General features: G+C 38.2%; 2 protein-coding genes across 4 annotated transcripts; both read right to left on the bottom strand.

Moving 5' to 3' along the window:
• Nucleotides 1-488: 488 nt before the first annotated feature.
• On the bottom strand, nucleotides 489-2,191 carry LOC116015240 (F-box/kelch-repeat protein At5g26960). Its single transcript, XM_031255268.1, has one exon. The coding sequence runs from the start codon at nucleotides 2,137-2,139 to the stop codon at nucleotides 880-882; it is 1,260 nt and encodes a 419-aa protein (XP_031111128.1). The 5' UTR covers nucleotides 2,140-2,191; the 3' UTR covers nucleotides 489-879.
• A 1,184-nt stretch (nucleotides 2,192-3,375) lies between these two features.
• On the bottom strand, nucleotides 3,376-13,761 carry LOC116015239 (molybdopterin biosynthesis protein CNX1). Of its 3 annotated transcripts, XM_031255266.1 has the most exons (13): nucleotides 13,513-13,761; nucleotides 12,896-13,022; nucleotides 12,352-12,482; nucleotides 11,500-11,601; nucleotides 11,282-11,365; nucleotides 10,571-10,798; nucleotides 10,203-10,390; nucleotides 9,987-10,091; nucleotides 9,116-9,424; nucleotides 7,468-7,625; nucleotides 7,226-7,332; nucleotides 6,472-6,528; nucleotides 5,841-6,297 (listed from the first exon to the last, which is right to left on the bottom strand). In XM_031255266.1, exons 1-13 carry the CDS (start codon nucleotides 13,696-13,698, stop codon nucleotides 6,079-6,081), a joined length of 2,001 nt encoding a protein of 666 aa, XP_031111126.1. In that variant the 5' UTR covers nucleotides 13,699-13,761; the 3' UTR covers nucleotides 5,841-6,078. The 3 variants fall into 3 exon arrangements, with proteins under 3 accessions (XP_031111125.1, XP_031111127.1, XP_031111126.1); XM_031255265.1 differs by lacking the exons at nucleotides 5,841-6,297; nucleotides 6,472-6,528 and adding an exon at nucleotides 3,376-4,311; XM_031255267.1 differs by lacking the exons at nucleotides 5,841-6,297; nucleotides 6,472-6,528; nucleotides 12,896-13,022; nucleotides 13,513-13,761 and adding exons at nucleotides 3,376-4,311; nucleotides 12,207-12,259 and having other exon boundaries at nucleotides 12,352-12,484.
• Nucleotides 13,762-14,027: the final 266 nt, after the last annotated feature.

The following is a 14,027-nucleotide window of genomic DNA, read 5'->3' as shown; positions in this document are numbered from 1 at the left end:
CCTTCATATTCTCTTGACTAATCATTTTGCACTTCCACTTTCTCTACCGAACTGCTCAACTGCTTCACCTAATGACTGACCGTCCTATCATGCCAGATTTACCATCTTTTCTAGGCTTAGGTCTTAGATATTAGCATGTATATCCACACTATTTGACACAAATGGCAATTTATTTTCTATTGTTTTTCAAAATCTTTACCATTTTTTGAAACCAGAATAGAATGAAAACAACGTAACAACTAAGAGACAAACTAACAGGACAAATAAATAAGATAATACAATGTGGTAGAAAGGATTGAGAAAATTTTACCATAGTAAAAATGTCTAGTAATATAAATAGAAAAAAATTGACTTTTTTTTTTGTAAATATTAAAAGTAATACAATTATTTTATTTATAAAAATTCCATCACTTTTTTTTTTAATTTATAATAATGGTAAAGTTTTGCTAAAAAAATCAATACAAACATCATTATCACTAAGCAAAATGTTTGTCACTCGAAATACTTTGAACATTTCATATTAATAATCCAAAAATACAACTTGTAATGATTTAGTTTTTTGCCTTTACAAAGAAAAGAGATGAAATGTCACAGGATCAGATACCGATGGAGTATTGACTCCTTAAACTACAACTGATTGAGAAGGTAGTTATGAAAAAATACTAGTACTAAAAAAAAAATATCCTCATTCATTTTTTTTTAATTAATAAAAAATTAAATCAATTACTTGACCCGAATTTCGTTCCCAAAATAGCCCTAATCTTTACCCTTACTCTCCAGACCGGCCTTTGCCTCAAAAGCATCAACGAGTCAAAAGCTTCACATACAAACAAACAGCCAATCGGCTTAAGAGGCGCATCGGGTCACGGCATGCGCAAGTTAGTACTCAACGGACACGCAGGCGGCGCGTCGAATCGCCTCCGGCAAATCCACACCTCTACTCCAATCTCCGGTGGCGCAATCGTACACCAACACCAATCCTTCCTTTAATCCCCTCTCCGTCCTCCCGCTCCGCCGTAGCAGGTCGTCTATACAGCCGGTTACTTGGATTAGCACCACCTTTTCCCCCACCGCTACGCAGCTGAACCTCACCGTGCTATCAAGTCTAACCTGCGCCGGAAGCGGCGGAGCCCTTATCCTGTACCATTCTCCGAAGCCGCCGGATTTACGCGCGCCGTTAAATTTCCAGAACGAGAGCTCCACGGCGTGGCTCGAGAGCACGAAAACGAAGCCGGCTGCCGCGCAAGCCGCCACCACGCAGCCGCCGCCAGGGACGGCGCGGCTCCTCAGCCACTGGCTCGCCGCCACGTCATACAAGTCCATCGAGCTGGCATACACGTGCGCGGCATCCGACCCCTTGGCGGCGCGTGATCCCGGCACCACCAACCCCTCATTCCCCGACGAGCCGATCTTCAGGCCGCCGATCACGTAAAACACCCCGTCCACCGACGCGCCGAAGCATCCGTACCTTTTCCTCGGCGCCGTGGACACCACGCGCCACGTTTCGGTCTCCGGCTCATACTCCTCCACCGCCTCCGACCGCGCACAGCCGCCGGCGACGTATATCTTTCCGGCAACGACCGCGGAGGCAAATTTCTTCCTCGAAGCAACCGGTCCAGGTAGCGAGACCGCGGCGCCAGTCCACGCGTCATATCGGAGCATCGCCGTTCTACCAATAACATAAATCCTCCGCCCAATGGCAACCAAACGAGAATGAGAGAAGAGAGGCAAAAACGAGCCGTGATGAAGAAACTCAGAAACTTTCCAAGCAGAATCATAATTCAAGCAGAGACTAGCGGCGGAGAGAGAAGAGTGATCGGAAATTGAAATAGCAAAGAGGGAGACACGGAGGAGATTATGGCGGCGGCGGAGGGAGTGAAAGGTGGGGGAATCGAGGAGCTCCGACCAGCGGCGGCACACTAAGGGGAGAGAAGGAAGGAAAGAGTGGGGAACGCGTGAGAGGCATTCGAGGAGGAGGTCGTCGGGAAGGGAAGAAATGGTGGTTTGGCGGCGGAGAGGTGCGGCGGAGGTGGGGGTAAGAGGGTGGGGCCCATGGGGGTGGTGGTGGTGTTGGGGGTTGGGGAAACAGGATTTCATGAGCCATGAGAAGTGGCGTGAGTTGCAGCTATCCGATGACATGTTAGAGAGAGAAAGAAAGAGAGAGATGAATAGGGAGGGGAAGGTATCTCTCTCAGATTGATTGGCTAATTAAAGTGGAAGTCTTTAGATTTGGTTAATATATGGGAATTCTAGTTGAAACATGAAGTACTATTATGACAATCCTCTATTTCAATCTATCATACTCCACCAAAAGTACATGATAATACTACTTAAATTAATCCATTTAATATAGTTAGTTGGTCCTGACTTAAAGGTTATGACTTTACGTCATCTGACTTAAAGATTATGATCAGAGACAATATTGTGGAGATTCAAATCTCACCCATGTATAAGAAGCGTGTATTCATGTATAAATGACTGAAAGTCTGAATTGGATATCTTGTATGCACATAAAGGCGAGTCTAATGATGATTGAAAGTTTGTATTGGATCCCATGTATGCATATAAAGACTAAGATCTGATCGGTGGACTCATTGTTTGACTCGCAGTTTACCTCCGCAGTGATTATAGGACAGAGTCCTATCAAAAAAGGTAAAATTATATATTTTATCCTAGGCACAAACATAATTAGTTTCCATGTATAAAGTCTTATATCAGTAAAGAACATTTTTAAAATACGAATATGATATTATAAAATAATAAATTCCCCAGAGAATACATAAAAGAATATAAAAATGAAGGGAATCTTGGAAAACTATGTTAGTTGAAGACATCATAGGAGTCCTAATTTGAGGGTGAGACGAAAATGGCAGAGTATTGGACTATTGGTTGTTAGAATAATAATAAATGACAGTATTTTGCACACTGTTCCCATGTGAGTCCTTCACGCTAAAGCAACCAAACAAAGGAAAAAATCAAGCCTTCCCATATGATGATTGTCTGTACTTCCATAATAGTACAAAAATATTACTTTTACTTTTACCTAACACAAAAGTTTCAAAATGTCACCACTTCCATAAGTTATCAATGCACATAATAAATAACACGAACATTTGCAACTACTATAAAGCTATATTAAAATTTAAAATGGGCATTCTTGCTTGCCTTACGGGGCGGGACATGAATGGATTACCATCAATACGTTTACCAATCCTATCTTACTACATAAAAACTCGTATGAGACAGTTTCACACAAGACCAACACATCTGGACATGAATGGATGACCATCAATACTTTTGTCGATCCTATCTTACTACACAAAAATTCATATGAGACAGTTTCTCACAAGACCAACAGATCTGAATATTAATGGATGACCATCAATACGTTTGTCGATCCTATCTTGCTACACAAAAACTCGTATGAAACAGTTTCACACAAGACCAACAGATCTGGACATGAATGAATGACCATCAATATGATTGTCAGTTCTATCTTCTTACACAAAAACTCATATGAAACAGTTTCACACAAGACCATCAGATCTCGCCACGTAAGGTGAGGTTGAAGTATAAGGAGTACAAATTATTTTTTATTTCATTTAATAGAACTGTAATAATTTATTTTTTATTTTTACATGCCTGCAAGTCTGCAATATCTTTATTCTTTTTTAATATGATGGGGAGGGGTCATTGTAGAAGGAATCAGCAGTTTTTATCATCAATTCTAACCTTTGTCCCACAGCAGCACCCCTTCTTATCATGAGGCTCAACTTTAATGCCCTGTGATTTTGTCAAATTCTCAGTATCCAGCCTTCTCTCCAGGAACTCTTTGTTTTCTTTCCAAACCTCTCCATTAGTATACACTTCCTTCTTCCAAATGGGAACCGATGCTTTGATCTCATCGATCAGGAATTTGCACGCATCCAACGCATCTGCTCGGTGAACAGCTGATGTTGCAACATATACACTGGTCTCCCCGACTGCAACGGGTCCCAGGCAGTGGGCAATGGCAATTGAGTGGAGATTCCAGGTCGATCGAGCAGAGGAGCACATAGACTGGATACAACGTATTGCCATTGGAGTGTATGCCTCGTATCTAAGCTCTAGTACTTGTTTGCCATCAAATGTATCACGAGTTGTGCCAGCAAAAGTGGCTATAGCACCACACTGTGGGGACTGAACGTAACTGATATATTTGTTGAAGTCTATAGGGTGATTCTCTTCTAAAATCTCAATGAGATTCCTCTCCTCGCCAGCCATCATTGCCTCGGCTAGCTCCCTAAAACTGGCGGCTTTTAAATATATACCCTAATTTCAAGAATAGTGGGGATTAGAAGAGCATTTTGAATGGCCTGCCTTTCAGATAGAAGCTGAATCAATTATCTTGTGTGGTGTGAATTACTAATAACAAGACAAATAGATCAAGGCAATAGATGAAAGAGAAGTTGGCAGAACCACATAACCCTTCAAGGCTGGAGGAGGCACTTTAACATAATCAATCAAAAGGCAAGCTTCATTCTTCTTTATGATATAAAAAACCAATCAAAAAATTTAAATGACATTAAATTCATAGAGAATCAAGACAAGTTGAAACACAAAATATCTTGGGGCCTTTTCACTTCCTGTTTTATTCAGTACAATAGGAAAATGTTTTATGGGGAATAAATAAGTTTTCCCTGTGTTTATTCAGTATTGTACAAGAAAAATTCAGGAATAAAAAAAGTATTGTAATAAGTAATAACCCTTAATTAACAATATAAAACAAAAAGGGGGAAAAAAGGTGGAATGGGACTTTTGTTCATCTATTCCATTGCTTTCACCTTTGACACCACTGATTCTATTCCCCACCTTCACAAAAGTAACCCTTAAACATAATATACCTATACTTCCAATGTTCCAAAATCAAAACTTTGAAATTGTGAGAATTACGGATTTGAGCAAAATTTGTAATTTTAATTTCACAAGCATTAGGTGAGAATTTTTATTCCAAATTTCATATCATTTTGCAACCAATCAACCCACCTATTCAAAGACCTAATCGAACCCCACATCACCTAATTAAGCTGACAATAAATTGAACCAGAATGGTACGGCGTACCGTCACCGGGCTTGCTTCAAAGTGACGCACAAGACATCTACTTTGCCTTTAAGATAACAAGTAGAGAAATTAAAGCTTTGATTTAATGCTTAATTACATAGAAGGAAAATTGAGATGAAAAAGAAGGAAGTTAACAAAGAAAATGAAGCTCTTACACTTACCGGTGGAAGAAATAGGCACCACGGCGGCCGACAGGCGACAGCTCTATGTGCGACTTTGCCCGACGTGCAGTCTTCAGATAAAGGAAATTGACAGTACTGCGAGTAGCGTTGACAGATTGTGGTTTATAAAATTATGAGATATTTTCAATTTTTGCCACTGTCAATGCGGGCTGACGGGCGGGGCCGGCAAAACCCACCTTATGGCGGGCCGGGCCTAAAGGGGGCCAGCTCGCCCCGCCCCCTTAGGCCCGTGGGAATAGGCGGGGCCCGTCATATATATATTTTAATTGATATATATTATATACTAATTTCACTTTCAGAAGAATGGTACCCTGACATGGATTCTTCAATAAATTCCCACTGAGAAAATACATCATAATTCACCCCAATCATACCCAGGTATAGCAGTATAGGCATAGCTTGTGGGCATCTATACTTTAATAGTCTATCAACATTTAAATAAGAGTTAATTCCATCAAAGATCCCTTGTTTTTTGTGGTAATTCCAAATTTAGTTCCAACTATTGTTTTTACCATTTAACATCTCATAATACTATTATTTTTGGACACTTTTAATCATTTTCAAGACTTTTCATATTTTTAGTAAGGACATTAAAAATTGTATCGTATCATGATTTTTCATACATATATACATAATACAATGTATGTATGAGAATACATATACAGTGTTGAGTTTCCCTTAGGATATGTGAACTTACACATGCATATAATATATATGCCGAGTTCACTTATTTTGTGAAACAATGCACCACATGCTCTCAAAAAGCAATTAGCTTGCCTGTCGGGAGTAAAACTTTCAGTGTGAACATGAACAAGTAGGCTCTTCTCCTCCACTCGAAGCTAACTTGTGACTATGCTCCCAAGTATCTGCAGGAACTGCATCCGCGTGAGGAACATGACGAGGATGCTTCTCTCTCTTGTCGCCTCTGATCTGCTTCAACGCATGCTTAAGAGCAGGTAGCAGTGGCTCCATGCATTCAGCGACCGCGTTAGGATTCCCGGGCATGTTTATAATCTAAAAGACATAGGAAAAACACGGCAGGCAAAAACTATTAAGGAATGTAACCGAGACCAATAATTAGAAGTAGAATTCAATGATGCACTTTGAATTGAATGTCAATGAATTGTTGTTGAAAGAAAAGTGTTGTGTCTGATCATAGAGATTATAGAAATCAATATCTCGACTTACCAATGTGGACCCTCTTATGCCAGCTGCTGGGCGGGAGAGCATTGCAAATGGTGTGATCTGTTTAGAGTTTAATATATTATAATCAGAAAAATAAATATAAGTATACATAAGAGAGAAAGGAATTGCATGCTATCATAATCAAACCAACACTAGATTACTCTACTATCTTTAAAAAAAAAAAAAAAAAAAATCCTCTGAAAGATAGAAAATATTCCTTAAATTATCTACTAGAGAGTAAGACACTTGGAATGGAAAAAGCTGGGGCAATCTCTGAGATACATTCTTCTCATGTTTCAAGTGATTTCTCTTTGTTGCAGATTAGATATAAAATAAAAGATATTCCAAACTTGTTTAAATAAGCCATTGGCCAGCAAGCTATATATTAAAAATCAACCTATCATGGAGAATATTACATAGATATATATTAAATCCTTATAAGCTGGTACGCCTTTAATTTGTTAATAGAAACATTATATTTAAAAGAGCCTTCTATGAAAAGGCTTGATGGAGGCACCTTAATTGCATACATAGCTAATGCAAGTTAGATGCAAAATGTCTTTCCAATTTAGGCTTTGAAGTTGAGTCCTTGTGAAGAAAATTTCATTCAAGGTCCAAAATAAGGACTAGAAATTATACTTGGAAGAAATTGGCCCAAAGAGCATATCCAAACTTAGCAAATATTGCAATACTGATGACAAAATACAAGAAAGAAAAATACTTTAGGCACATTAGCTGAAATCATTTTCTTTTTTACCTTTAAACTCTCCTGCATCATGACATGTAGAAGACCAGGTGTCTCTTTCTGAATCAAAGGTTTGGTAGCTTCAGGAGTAACATCCCTTGGAGAACATCCAGTCCCACCTGATTTATGAAATCAATCATTACAAAACAGTAAGAGTCATTCTGAATGTATAGGTGGCAGAAAATAATCCAGTAAATGGCCATCTAGAAAACACATCTTGCTTGCTCCACAGAACACCACAATTCAGAACATACCTAGGGTAAGAACAAGATCCATGTTGTCAATATCGCACCACCTCTGCAAAATATCCCTAATCTTTTGAATGTCATCTGGAACAACAGCTGTTGTAACTACTCTTGCCCCTCCTAGCCTCTCTGATGATGAATTCACAACTGAAACTGCCCGTGGACCACTGAAGAATGTAAAGTAAATGTGAACTTTAGATCTTTTTGGTACTATAACTTGCAAAAAGAAAAGGGGAAAACAGACAAACAGTTAATGGTTTCCAAAAGAAGAAAATGACCAACATATGATTAATTGTAATTATAATAATGCCCCTTAAGGACCCATTTGTAACATTGGTTCCACCACATTCAGGCAGGATTTTAATACCAATTTCATGATTTCATCTGCAATTGAGGGTCCCTAACAGTTCACATGTCACCCTGGGGATCAAAAGTGGACCCAGGGTGTCAAAGTATATTTTTATATCGAATCTCTAGAAAGACCAAGGAAAAAAGCCATGTCAAAAACAAAAGAAACAAAGAAAGAAATAGAAGTAATCCAAGAATCCTAAATGGATTAAAAAATAAGGGTTTGAACTAGTTAAGAGATCACATTTCTTAAATACTTAAAAAAGTGAGCACATATTTCACTACATCACAGCTAGACCCAAATCCAAACCAAATACAGGGTATAAACTTCAGTTTGATCCAGAGAGGATGAATCCTCTACCTAAATTAAGATAGAAATGATACTTCATTACTACTGAATCAACATTTTGTTCTGAAAATAAAGGTCAGGATGATTAATTGAAAGAGCTATCTGGATTTTACAGGATCCTTCAAATCATGTTGCTGTTAATACCTCTATTAAGTTTGTTCCAAAAATTAATACAAATGAGGAGCTCCTAATGAATATGAAGTCACAGGAGTTAAACAAATGCTTGTAGCAAAGAGTGCAGTACCCACATGTTTCACTTAGCCAAGGAGTTATATCAACTTTGCAATTCTCTCTTGCATCGCTAAAGTGACCCTTTTGGAATAACAATCCTAAAAGGTGTATCTGGATGCCCATAGTCCAATTTTTTTTTTGAAAAGACCCATAGTCCAATTTTAATCACAGAGAATTGATGTGTATCATGAACCAAATATTTCAGACTATGAATTGTGGTTATAACTAATAAACGGTAGAATTAGAATATACAATGAAGCATATACACTTCACCCTCAAATCTTATCTAGCCAAAATCAAAAGCTCAAAAAGAATTATATAAATACATCTATCAAGCCATTAAAATAAAATAGAGAACAGTTAATAAGAAAATTATTAGGTATATGAGATAACCTAAATTATATGGATATCAGAAAAATCTTTGAGTAGAGAGTATGGATTGGACAAAGTATTTTTCCAAGGTTAATTCATAGCCTATGGAAACAGAAGCGTAAGTTTCAAGTTCAAAAATCATAAAACTAGGTTCCTTGGAAAAATCAGTAAAGCAAATTTTGTTTTTAATTCTACAACTGAGAGTGGATAACAATTAACAAATGATTGGAAATGAAGAATTACTCTCAGTAGCCTAAGAAAATTCATGATTAAATCAAGACGAATGGAGCAAGCAAATTCTCAAGTGAATAACTGAAATAAAATTTAAAAAATTTAGTATTACTGTGATCCCAATACCTCCGATCAGGCCCTGCTCCTGCTGCAACAGTATCACTAACTGTGAGAATAGCTACTCTGGACTCAGAATTTTGGGACTCACGAGCATTAACTTCTTGTGGCCTATGCCCCGACTGAGAGCGGCAGGACTCTGTTGATTGCAGACTTCTATTACTTGGAAAATGGCTTATATCGGTAATAACAATTGCAACCACAGAAGCACCAGCCGGAACTGAACTGCTGGATGCAGGCACTTCCAGTAAGGCATTTGCTGACTTCATACTCAGAAGTCGACTACTCCTTTGCTGACCTGTGCTCTCGGCAACAAACCTGAAAATCAATGAGAAACATAAATAGAACCACTTATTATGCATCCCTTACAACTAAATGTTTTTTGGAATGTACTTCCATCTATGTCCTATAACTAATATTTCTAATGCCTAGCAGAATTACAGACTTCTGACAGAAAATCCTAAAGAGTATGAGTTAGTAGGAAGAAAGTTTACTACAACATAATTTTTGCTCAACCTGTCAACTTTTATAGATATGTGCATGCACCTCAAAGAATAATTGTAAATAAAAAATAAAAATAAAAGAGAGAGAGATATTCAAACTAAATGGTAATAATTTATGATCATGTGCTATAGCACACTAAAGATAATTCATTATACACACAACACTTATATTTTACAATCTCCTGGGAGTGTTACGGTATTTTTTAGAGTATACCTTGTTATGATGCCATTGCACATTTGCATGTTACTACAATAATATAGACTTGGAATAGATATGAGAGAATGCAACCAGTAAGGAAACTGCACTCATATGCACCAACCGGAAAGTTGGAAGCAAATCTCTAGAACACAAAACACTTGCAAAGACAGCACCTTACCCTGGAAGGCCAGATCCATCGTTTAACTGCCAGCTGATAATGGCACGATGAAATTCAGGTCGGGCAGGATCTGGCTTTATTGACTGTTTGAGCCGAGCTTGCACTCTACAGTTGAAATTTAAATGTATTTCATAAGAAATTCTCCATAAATCAAAAGTAAACAGAAAACTTTAGGTTTTAGACAAAAGAAAATTCTTTTGATAAACTTTAGGCAACCTTGGAAGGTGAGGATGTGCCCATCCAGAAAGATGTCGAATAGCTGGCACCACAAAAAGATGGAAACAGACCATGCAGCCCACCGGGTTTCCAGGTAAACCAAATGCCAAAATCTTATTAGTTGTCACGTCAGTTGATCTAGGAAGGATTTCAGCAAATACAAGAGGTTTGCCAGGCTTCATGTTTACCTGAACATTGGACCGATGATAGTAAGACTCAATACAAGTATTAGTTTCACAACATTAATGTGAATGTGAGATGCTAAATTCAAACAGGAAGCAGTTAGTTCAATAGATGTCATCATGGAGTCAGTTCCCAATACCCACATGTGTTCGAGGGATAAGGGAGGCTAGGATTTCTTGCATTACCTTCTGAAAACATAATTTCCCCTTCTTTCCAAGTAAAGGCTTGACATAATCCCTGTCTCCCATTGAAACACCTCCAGAGGTTAGAAGGATATTGATTCCAGAAGAGAAGGCCTGGTCTAAGGTTTCTTCAATCTGGCATTCATCATCACCAACTATACCAAGATCAATAACTCTGCAGTGCTGGTCTGTTGCAGCAGCAAGGATCATTGCACGATTGGAGTCCCTTATCTACAAAAGTAGAAGTGCATAAGCCATATTAGGTCAACCTTTAAAATCTAATCAACACAACACTCCTACAAGTTCTTTTCAAGTTCAAAAAGATAGCTTTGAAGGCCAGGAAAACTGGAAAAAGAAACGGTGCAGAGTTTTTTTTTTTTTTTTTTGGGGGGGGGGAGAGCATAAAATGCATTCTAACCTGACAGGAAAAATGACTTACTGGATGGCATCAAGATCTTATAACCCAATCTACAATTAAAACAGTTACCCCAAAAAGAGAAAACAGAGCACAATAATGTAAAATTTTGGCACCACCCTACAGGTTTAGTCAACATTTTCCTTTGCAACATAAATTAGTATGTTATCCCACATTCCCCCTCCCTTCCTGTATCCCTGAAAAAACTATACACAAGCCATTTATTAACCAATGACAACCATGCACACCACAGTGATTCCAAGGCAAGCAGTTTCAAGGAAAACAAAAGTTTTTTCCACCTGACCCCGGGCTAAGCATCCAACTTCTGGCTCTACAAGCTCATCACCTGTGGAGAGGACAGCAATTGTAGGAGTAGGATACACCTAAAATGCAGAGCAGCTTTTCAGAAATATCATCAGCATGAATAAATAAATAAATCCATAGCTCTTTAAGAAATTAGGGTAAAAAGGAGAAGCTACAACAACTCTGGGAGAAGGAAAAGAGGAAAAAAAAATACCTGCACTATAGTCACCCCAACTGTGGCTAGTAAACCGATTTCTGGAGCCCCTAAGTGCTCCCCGGATTTCAATACTACATCACCCTTTGCAATATCAGACCCCTGGGAATGTATACAGAAGTAATTTGGAGTTTGGGAAGATATAAAATGTGAGAAATGAGGAAGGAAAAAAATGCAAAAGGATTTTAACATGCATTGGTGAAAATGAACATAACGGTTTCACTTTTAGGTCTTCATTGCACCTTCCAGATTTTCACAATATTAGGTTATCTTAATTATCTTCAATAAGGTTATCTTCATTTCTCTCAGCAAGTCATCTGTTCTTGTAGTGTAGTTCTTTTTTCTAGTAGTTAACCTTTCTTTTGAAGCAATTAAATCACCCGCCCCCCCTCAAACAAAAAAAACCAAAATAAAATAAAATAACAGCTTGCAAGTGGAAATTTTACACACAAGATGCATTGCATTGACTTGATTTAGAAACTCAGCTAAAACCAGGGAAAAAGAATAAACAAATAAATAAACATCTTACTAATTACTACCAATGTTTCACAATAGCAGGAACAGTAATCACAGGGTCCAATTTACTTATGAAGAATGCAATAGAAGCTTTTGTGTTCATAAGTAAGTGGTATACCGTATACCACATTTCATTTTAGAATCACCTCAGGAAAGAAAATTCTATTGAGGAGTTGCAATAGTTTTTATACCATCATTGTATCCACTCGAGCTCTTCATTCCAGCTCTATCATACAGTTTGAAACTTCCATCATAGTATTAATAAGTCAATTGATCAGCACTTAGTATTATACTCTGGTGGAGTAACATGATGCATGCAAAGTATTGAGTTCATACCACCAGACGAATATCAACTCCTGGGCTAGTTCCCTTCAATATCCGTACTTGCTTTGATTCATTTGCAGCATCTAACAACAATTCAGTGTTCTCTACTTGCACAACAGCATCAGCACCATCAGGTATTGGTCCTAGAGATAAGGTAATTTAAGATTCAGAACCAACAAAAAGAGAACACCTTCCCAACTTCTCAAACATTAAATTCTTCCCGCATCAAGGTAAAAAGCTCAAAAGACATTCACAACAGGCCTAAAAATATATCTAGATCCTATATTGTAACTTTGCTGAAGCATATAAATGGATCAAATTTTTATTATATTCAAAAATCAAGATAATACCCAATAATGTCAACCCTAACAGGAAGAAAAAGTGCTTCAGTGTAGCAAATACACATGGAGCTTGTAAGCTTAAGTAATGATGTCTATAAATACTTCAATGGATTACATGGCCAGGCTCTATACTTCTATAAGAGCATGTAAAATGTCCAGACAGTCAGTATGTGTACCCAAGAGTCTGATGAAATGCAAACACACAACTAACTCACCTCCAGTTGTTACATATGCAACAGTTCCAGGAGTCACAACCACACCAAGTCCATCATTTCCTGCTCTTGACTCAGTTATTATAGGATACACACCTGGTCCATCAGAAGAAACAACTGCATATCCATCCTGAAAACAAGTAAGTCCACAGTATTATACTGAGAATTTATTCAACAAATTAAATATACAGATGAATTCACATCAAAGGGAGTTGAATTTGGCATTCATTTGCAGGAAAAATAGCTTGGCGCTTAAGTACCAGCTTAAGTGCCAATAAAAGCATGGCGTGCATAATCAAATCCACTGAAGCTTAATTTCTGACAAGCTATTATACTGAGAATATGGCATTCATTTGCAGGAAAAATAGCTTGGCGCTTAAGTGCCAATAAAAGCATGGCGTGCACAATCAAATCCACCGAAGCTTAATTTCTGACATCATTTGGCAAACAGAACGAAACTATCTCACGCTTACATAATCCTCCTAAGAGAGCTTATAAATCATAAAGGAACAACCGTTCAACTCAACCAAATCCATTTCCAAGGGATTGACAAGTAGATAAGCAAAATAGCGAAGACAATAACTAATCTTCAAAATCTGAGTGTGCGGGGAGAAGAAGACCTTGATAGAGGCAGGGTAAGGAGGAAGAGGATCAGGAGCAGTGATATCTTCGGCCAAAACTCTGCCTAGAGCCTGGTGGAGCGGCACGCTGATCGGCGGCAGGCGCTGAGCAACGCTCAGCACTATCTCAAGGGCTTCATCCGAAGATACCATCTTAGAGATTGGGGCTTCGCCATTTTCACTCATTCTCAGCTCTCAGCTTCACTGTTTTGACTTCGTTACTATCTCGCAGTAGACGGCTGGCTAGTGGCTAGTGGCTAGTGGCTAGTAGCCTAGTGCGCTTTTATGTCATATTGCCCGAAAATTACAAATATTAAATAAATAAAATGGGCTCACATGAAATTAGTGGGCCTACAATACAATAATGAATAAACATACGAGATACATTTTATTGGGGAGTTTATTACCGAAATGGTCCATCGACAATTGTTTAATTACCAATTTGGTCCTCAACAATTTTTTGTGCCCAATTAAGTCCCTCGACTTTGAAAATTTTAACCAATTTGGTCCTCCGT

The sequence above is a fragment of the Ipomoea triloba genome, chromosome 4 (genome assembly GCF_003576645.1).
Source record: "Ipomoea triloba cultivar NCNSP0323 chromosome 4, ASM357664v1".
Classification (NCBI taxonomy): Eukaryota; Viridiplantae; Streptophyta; class Magnoliopsida; order Solanales; family Convolvulaceae; genus Ipomoea; species Ipomoea triloba.
This window is presented reverse-complemented; position numbering and strand designations above follow the sequence as displayed.